The 7,500-nt window shown below is 42.9% G+C and overlaps 3 protein-coding genes across 5 annotated transcripts in view; 2 read left to right on the top strand and 1 right to left on the bottom strand.

The window, feature by feature from the left end:
* The window catches only part of si:ch1073-459j12.1 (inactive carboxypeptidase-like protein X2), a 50,018-nt gene extending 49,440 nt beyond the window's left edge, over positions 1–578 (top strand). The window contains exon 23 of one of the 2 annotated variants that reach the window (XM_035999001.1): positions 23–578. In XM_035999001.1, coding sequence (XP_035854894.1) covers positions 23–433 — 411 coding nt within the window. In that variant the 3' untranslated portion in view covers positions 434–578. The remainder of the gene's footprint in view (positions 1–22) is intronic. The other variant, XM_035999002.1, reaches the window with a different exon arrangement.
* The window catches only part of LOC116057273 (alpha-1-antitrypsin homolog), a 213,736-nt gene that overhangs the window by 182,513 nt on the left and 23,723 nt on the right, over positions 1–7,500 (top strand). The gene's annotated exons all lie outside the window — the stretch shown is intronic.
* pold2 (polymerase (DNA directed), delta 2, regulatory subunit) overlaps positions 1–7,500 on the bottom strand; it is a 32,424-nt gene that overhangs the window by 18,240 nt on the left and 6,684 nt on the right. The window contains exons 9-11 of one of the 2 annotated variants that reach the window (XM_031309641.2): positions 6,183–6,310; positions 5,006–5,107; positions 3,781–3,961 (exon numbers count right to left, since the gene is read on the bottom strand). In XM_031309641.2, coding sequence (XP_031165501.1) covers positions 3,801–3,961; positions 5,006–5,107; positions 6,183–6,310 — 391 coding nt within the window. In that variant the 3' untranslated portion in view covers positions 3,781–3,800. Of the gene's footprint in view, positions 1–3,683; positions 3,962–5,005; positions 5,108–6,182; positions 6,311–7,500 lie in introns of those variants that run through there. The other variant, XM_031309642.2, reaches the window with a different exon arrangement.

Genomic DNA, 7,500 nt, shown 5'->3' with positions numbered 1-7,500 from the left:
CTTGATTTCTCTTTCTCTGCAGATTATGGCTCTCCATGGCAGCCGGCCGATTCGACTCAGCTACGGCAACAACCGAGCACAGAGCCCCGCGGTCGCTAACGAAAACAGGCGTGTGCTCAACGGCAACAACAACAACTTTTCACCGAGTTCACCAGTCAGCGCCGAGCGGCAGAGGCGGCTCAGGATAGCTCGTCTCCGTCGCCTCCGCCAGCTGAGATTACTGCGGTTAAGAGCGATGACGACGACTATGTTACCGCCGACTACCACCACCACCACCACAATCACCACAATCACCACAATCCCCACAACGCCAGAGACGACCACTTCCTGGTACGACTCGTGGCCCATCGATGAGGGACAGTCCTCAACGCCGGGCGGCTTCACGGACTCCATCCCGATTTATGACTACGAGTACAAGATCGATGACTTTTAGTCTCTCTCAGTAAACATGCAGCCTTCCTCCTACACACACCAACTATGTTTACCTGCACATTAATGTTCTACTGTAGAGCTCAACAGTCCCGCCCCTCCTCCCAGAGACCTCGGGTTCCAGAAGTAAATTTATATATACGTATATAAAGAGTTTTAGACCATGTCTTACCAGTCCTTCAAGAAGTTTTATTGTGATTGTTGCGGGCAAAAATCCTTGATTATGCGCCACGTTTTCTTAAAAAATGCGATGGAATATGCAGGATATTTATGCAATTTTATAACTTGCAAAAACTGCGGGTTCCATCGTGGCTTCATCGCGGGGTTTGCAGCTTTTCGATGATGTTCACGTCGCGTAATTACGTCACTTCATAACGTTCCCATGGCAACAGGGGAAAACGGCTGCTCTTGTGTGAAGTAAACGCAACATTTTTCAACTTTCTGCTAAGATATATGGGACTTTTTTGCAACGAAAATGCGGGGATTATGAAATCATGCAAGCCCCGCATATTTTGCGCGGAAATCGGCAATTTATGTGACGAAAGTGCGGCGTATTTTTAAAAAATGCGGGCCCCCGCATAAATATGCACTTTGGCTGATTATGCGTTGAATTATGCGATCGCATAATCGCGTTTTTCTGAAGGGACTGCCTTACGCTAACCAGATGTGACGTGACTCATAAGCATACAACATATAATTTCGACTGAAAAAACGAACAGAAAATCCAAAAAAAAGTCAAAGGTACAAGACTGTGTACATAGTTTAATTATCGAGCGAAGGAACTACTCATCCCATAAACCACCATGCACCACTGAACAAAGGAAGCTAACGTTAGTTTAGCTAACAGCTAATTCGGCTAACCGCTAGCTGAGACAGCGTGTAATAACTTTAAAAGACTCAAAATAAAACCTGAAAATAACCGTTAACATATATAACGTCTGTTACGTCAGCTGTAGACGGCTTTACCCAGTGTTAAGTTTGAGTTAACGTTATTTTAGGCTGAATCAAGCTGTCAGCTAGCGGTTAGCCGAATTAGCTGTTAGCTAAACTGACGTTAGCTTCCCGGTGGAGGCTAACGTCAGAAGCGTGGAACAGATTGTGATTCGTGCAGTGTCGTAAATCGTCGTGACGGATCGTGCAGGCAGCAGAGATCGGGTACTGACACCCCCCCCTCCTCACCAGCATGAGTTCCACCAATCGGAGGCATCACTGTGGGATTGTGGGTAATGAAGTACTTATCAAGACATCGCGAATAAAAGACATTTATGTCAGAACAAGGTTGGTGCCCCATGAACTTTTGGCGTCTATATGAGCATATACAATCGCTGAGTCATGTCGTAGCTGGTTTTAAGTCTACCATCGACGGTTACCATTTTATGGCTTATACTGCAACTGTCAATGGAGAAATTGCATTATATTCTTACTACTGGAACCCGCTGTGGGCGGGACTGTTGAGCTCTATTGTTATTTTTAATATGATGATGTTCAACACATTCTCGCGTCAGAAAGCGACCCTTGGTCCGGTATCTTTGGCGTGCGTTATCGATGCAATACGTCTCCTTTAAGCCGCCTATGCCGTTATCTCATTGGTTGCATTTTCGAAAGGTCAGCTGCAACTAGGTCAAAGTTGTTTTTTCAAAAAAATGTTCACGCTTTTCTAAAAGTTCTTTTTTTTCAATTTTTTGTGTGGAAGTTTTGTCACATTTCCCGAAATTTTTGTCTCTTTTTTTTTTTTTTTTTCGGAAATTTTTCTTGCTTTTTTTGGGAGGTTTTTGGTACGGTTTTCAGCGTTTTTCTCTCACTTTTTTCGAAGTTCTTGTCTTTTTTTTTTTTTATAAATTGTTTCAAGCTTCTTCATTTTTTTTTTTTTTTAAAGTTTTTGTCTTTATTCCAAAAAAATGTGCCTATTTTATTTTATTTTTTTCATTTTGGCACATTTTTTGGGGATGTCTTTGGTACTGTTTTCAGTGTTTCTCGCTTTTTCAAAAGTGCTTCAAGCTTCCAAAAAAATAGCTTTTTTGTTGTCGTTTGGCAATTTTTGATATTTGACATTCTCGTCACTTTTTTCAACGTTTTTCTCGCTTTTTTCGACCTTTTCTAGAAGCTGGTTGAAGGACTGAAAGAGAGACGCCCCAAAAAGACGCTAGAGGAATATCGTCTTTGACCTTTAATAGAATTTCTAGTTGCTTTTTCAAAAATGTTCATACTTTTTTAAAAGTTTGTCATTTTTTCTAAATTTTTCTAGCTTTTTTTAAAAACGTTTTTGTCACTTTGTCGAAGTTTTTTTCCTAATTTATCTAGTTTATTTAGATGTTTTCATGTAAAAAAAAAAAAGTTTTGGTTTTTTTCCGTAATTTTTTGTGTGGAAGTTTCGTCACATTTTGGTCTTTTTTTCTGAAAATGTTCTTGCTTTTTGGACGTTTTTTTTGGTACTGTTTTTCGAAGTTCTTGTCATTTTTTAAAGTGTTTCTTTGTTTTTGTCTTTATTCCAAAAAAATTGGCCTTTTCAATTTTTTTTTTTGGGTCATTTTGGCAATTTTTTCAACTTTTTTTTTTTAAAAGACAGTCTTCACTTTTTTCCCGCCGTATTTCTGGCTTTTTTCCGACCTTTTCTAGAAGCTGCTGGAAGGACTGAAACATATACTAGTCCTCCACCGCTGGAACATTTTGGAAAAATATTACAATATTAGAGGAATATTCACACATTAGCCGTGTAAACAGCTTTGGAGGAAGATGGTGTTTTTCAGAATAAAACAGGAACATGATGTGCATGTAAACGTAGTTGCTGCCATGTTGTTCTTCCGTGTAAATATCCGAGTGTATCCATTACTTTACAGAAAGTAACCCTTAATTATGACAGTTCACATCTTCGTCTTTTTTTGCTTTTTATTGTGGAAGCACATTTTAGAAGTCCTGTCACATTCTCTTTGTTATTTTCGACAGTGTGAACAGTTGGTACGAGTCAGACAGCTGGAGTAGAGTTATTTTTCAAAATAAAGGCGCGTTGATACACAAAACGTGTCTCTTTGTCTCAGCACCTTTGTGAACACAAAAAAATATATAATCATAGAGATATGTCTGTCTGTCTCTCTCTCTCTCTCTCTGTCTGTCTCTCACTCTCTCTGTCTGGCTGTCTGTCTCTCTCTCTCTCTCTCTCTCTCTCTCTCGCTCTCTGGCTGTCTGTCTGTCTCTCTGTCTGGCTGTCTGTCTGTCTCTCACTCTCTCTGTCTGTCTGTCTGTCTGTCTCTCACATGTTTTTCCTGGGTGAAAGTCTTGTGTTTTTGCACTTTGTCCAAGATGTGTTGCCGTAGCTAGTTGTCAAGGACGACACGTGTCTCGACGGCGTCTGTTGAGTGGGAGTATTTGGCCCGTCAGTGGCTGACGTTCATCTCGCTCTCGTCTTCTTCGTGGGCGGAGAACGCCGAGAAGGCGAGCGGCTCGCAGGTCAGCGTGCGCAGGTTGACCAGGCACGCCGTCTGGCAGCTGCTGAAGTCTGGGACACAAACCAGAAGCACTTCCTGTCCGTCCGCACCTGCAGGAAGACCACAGAAGAAGTATTCAGTCCGGACACGTAGAAAATAGTCTCAGAGGACAACGACCAGCAACGTGTGAGTCGGAATAACTGTTGCTAAGATACGCAACAGACTGCGACCTACAGCAAGTTGTTCCGCTATAACTTGAGCATTTTTTTGACTGTCAAAATTCATTAACTCTCGGGAGACATTCAGGGCCCTATTTTACCGGTCTAGATAGCAATACGCCCAGAATGCACCTGAACGCACCTCCCTGTAAGACCAGCACGCCCAGAATGCACCTGAACACACCTTAATGTAAGACCAGCACGCCCAGAATGCACCTGAACACACCTCCCTGTAAGACCAGCACGCCCAGAATGCACCTGAACACACCTCCCTGTAAGACCAGCCATGGGCCACAGATGGGGTTAGGTACATTTGTTATTTAAACGACGTGGGCGCTGGACGGGAAACTGACAACTGCGTCGGTCTTAAACTAGCAAAGATTTTCGGTGCAGATCGGAATCACGGCCTAGAAGGAGTACGAAAAAGTTTCCGCCCATTAATATTTGGATTACAGCGCCACCTGCTGGTGGATACGTGGATTTGTTCCTTTCCAAGTTACGCGTTTCAGAAGGTTAGGCTCCAGAAGGTTGGGCTCCAGAAGGTTAGGCTCCAGAAGGTTGGGCTCCAGAAGGTTAGGCTCCAGAAGGTTGGGCTCCAGAAGGTTGGGCTCCAGAAGGTTGGGCTCCAGAAGGTTGGGCTCCAGAAGGTTGGGCTCCAGAAGGTTGGGCTCCAGAAGGTTGGGCTCCAGAAGGTTGGGCTCCAGAAGGTTGGGCTCCAGAAGGTTGGGCTCCAGAAGGTTAGGCTCCAGAAGGTTAGGCTCCAGAAGGTTGGGCTCCAGAAGGTTGGGCTCCAGAAGGTTGGGCTCCAGAAGGTTGGGCTCCAGAAGCACTTTTATATACGGAACAGTGACCTCGGCTTGGACCCCTAATAATGAAGCTGAAATAATTTTTTTATACATATATATTTTGTGCGTTTGGAGCCAACCAGCTGCTGACCTGTGATGAGTTTGGATCCAAATTCGGGAGCGTTGCCGCTGAAGTAGACGTGGGGACACTCCTCCAGGATGAACGGGTCTTTCTGGTAGAACGGGTAACAACCTGAAACCAAAACGCAGACACAGAGTTAATATATATTATTAGATTTATATATAATAATTAGGGCCGGGACTCGATTAAAAAAATTAATCTAATTAATTAGAGGCTTTGTAATTAATTAATCGAAATTAATCGCATTTTAATTGCATCGGTCGGGCTAACGTCCACGCTAACTCCTGTGTGTTTTGCGTTGAGGTGATATTTGAGGCTCGATGTGCTGCGGTGATTCCTTGTTGCATAGCTTGCACACAACCATGCTCTTGTCGACGCTTCCATCCTTTCGTTTTTTAAAACAAAATTTCCCATCCACGGGGCCGAGCAGGGCGGTCTCGTCAGCTTCTTCGTTCATGTTCACTGTGGTTTGTTGTTGTCGGAGGTCAAGAACGCTAGTTGGTGCTCCAGTATAATCGGTCCGTCGAAACTCATTCATTGAAAAACGTTCTGCGGTGCAAAAATAAGTGTGGTTAAAATTATGTTATTTATTTTTTGCGTAACTAAAACGCGTTAAAGTCCCGTAATTAATTAATCTTAATTAACGCGTTAAAGTCCCGGCCCTAATAATAATCTATGTTATAGCCACAAGCTGCATGTCTGACTCTGCAGCAACACGTCTCACTACGGCCAGAGACAGCGCTACTGTTGGTCGGGAGACAAAAATACTCTCAAAATATTCAACTTCTTATTTACAATATATTTCACTTAAAACAGCCAATCAGGAGGTCCGAAATTACTCAAAATACTGGACGGGAGCTTTATGCAACGTCTATTTATTTTGACTATCAGAATTCTTTCATTTACTTTTCATCATGAGGATCCAGTGTGTGTGTGTGTACGTGTGTGTGTGTGTGTGTGTGTGTGTGTGTGTACGTGTGTACGTGTGTGTCTCTGTGTGTGTGTGTGTGTCTCTGTGTGTGTCTCAGAAAAAGAACAACAAAATATTGAAAAAAAAAGTTTTCATTTTAAATTATGACCCAGAAAAAACTAAAAGGTGCCGTGGCCTCGAGGGTTGAACCCCCACGTAGCGGAAGGCGTTCGTGTTTACACCCAGGCGGGTAACGGCGGTAACGGAGCGACTGACCCAGCGTGTCGGGCGCCGTCGGGGCGAGGTGTCTGAGCCGTAGCGTCTCCTCCAGGATCTCCAGGTGATCCTCCATGCTGCTGTACTTCTGGATGTCACACACGTTCTGGCCCGACGTTCCCAGGAACCTGAGCGGGAACACACAAACACGCCAGTTAGGAACTCTGGTCCGCTAAAAAAGCTAAAAATCCACCAGGTTCACGTGAACTAGAGCTCGGTGAGAACAAGATCCGACCCAAACCCAGGAAGAGAACCAAAAAACAGAGCATTTACAGAATGAACAGAATGAACAGAAAAGCCGTTAAAACGTTACGCTGCTGCTCCATTATTTCCGACGGCGAGTCTCACTCAGGTATTCTGGCCAACAGACCAGCGACCGTTTCTGTGACACCCACAAATGTACGGTCACAATTGTTATGTTTGAAATCTTATTATATGTATTTTTCTGTGAAAGACACCAGGTTAAATGTATTTTCAGTTTATACTTTTACAAGTGTAATTATGCACTTACGCCACAAGGGGGAGTATCGTTAGGTGAGCGTTAGTTGTAATAACGGCCGCGGCTTCCGTCCCTCAGACAGAGGACAGCCTGCTGAACGAATGCAACTAAACTACCCTGTCTCTTCTTTTCCTGAATCAAAACAGGTTAGTACGTGTGTGTTACTACACCAAAATATGTTTGGAAGCACTATAAAACCATTTGGAACATTATCTGAGAAAGTTTGAGGTAGAAAATGTGTGTTTGAGTTGGGTTAGAAACTTGTAATTTCTGTACACTGGCTGACTTTTCCTAGCTCCGGTATGTAGCTGATGTGAAAGGAGAAGCAAGTTAATATGCTTAACTACAGCTAGAATGTCATAGAAGACATTAGGTTACAACAATAATGGTAATATTCAGTACTCTGTGACTTAAAAACAGATTTGTAAGTTCATAGAATATCCTATGTTATTTCAGTGGTTAAAAATATGATCCTTTTCTGTTGCAATGTGAATGGTAAATTTGTGAATAACAAGTTTAATATGAAAAAGATGTGAAGTTTGTTAAAATGAGAGAAAAAGAAAAGAGAAAGTTATAAATCCTGTTATACTGCGTTAGCAGATACCAGGAGGAGACAGAGCGTGTACCTGACTCCATATATACTTCTATACTGCGTTAGTATACCAGAAGGAGACAGAGCGTGTACCTGACTCCATATATACTTCTATACTGCGTTAGTATACCAGGAGGAGACAGAGCGTGTACCTGACTCCATATATACTTCTATACTGCGTTAGTATACCAGGAGGAGACAGAGCGTGTACCTGACTCCATATATAC

Source organism: Sander lucioperca, chromosome 2, assembly GCF_008315115.2.
Source record: "Sander lucioperca isolate FBNREF2018 chromosome 2, SLUC_FBN_1.2, whole genome shotgun sequence".
Taxonomy (NCBI): domain Eukaryota; kingdom Metazoa; phylum Chordata; class Actinopteri; order Perciformes; family Percidae; genus Sander; species Sander lucioperca.
Note: the sequence above shows the minus strand (reverse complement) of the source record. Positions and strands in the feature narration are given on the sequence as shown.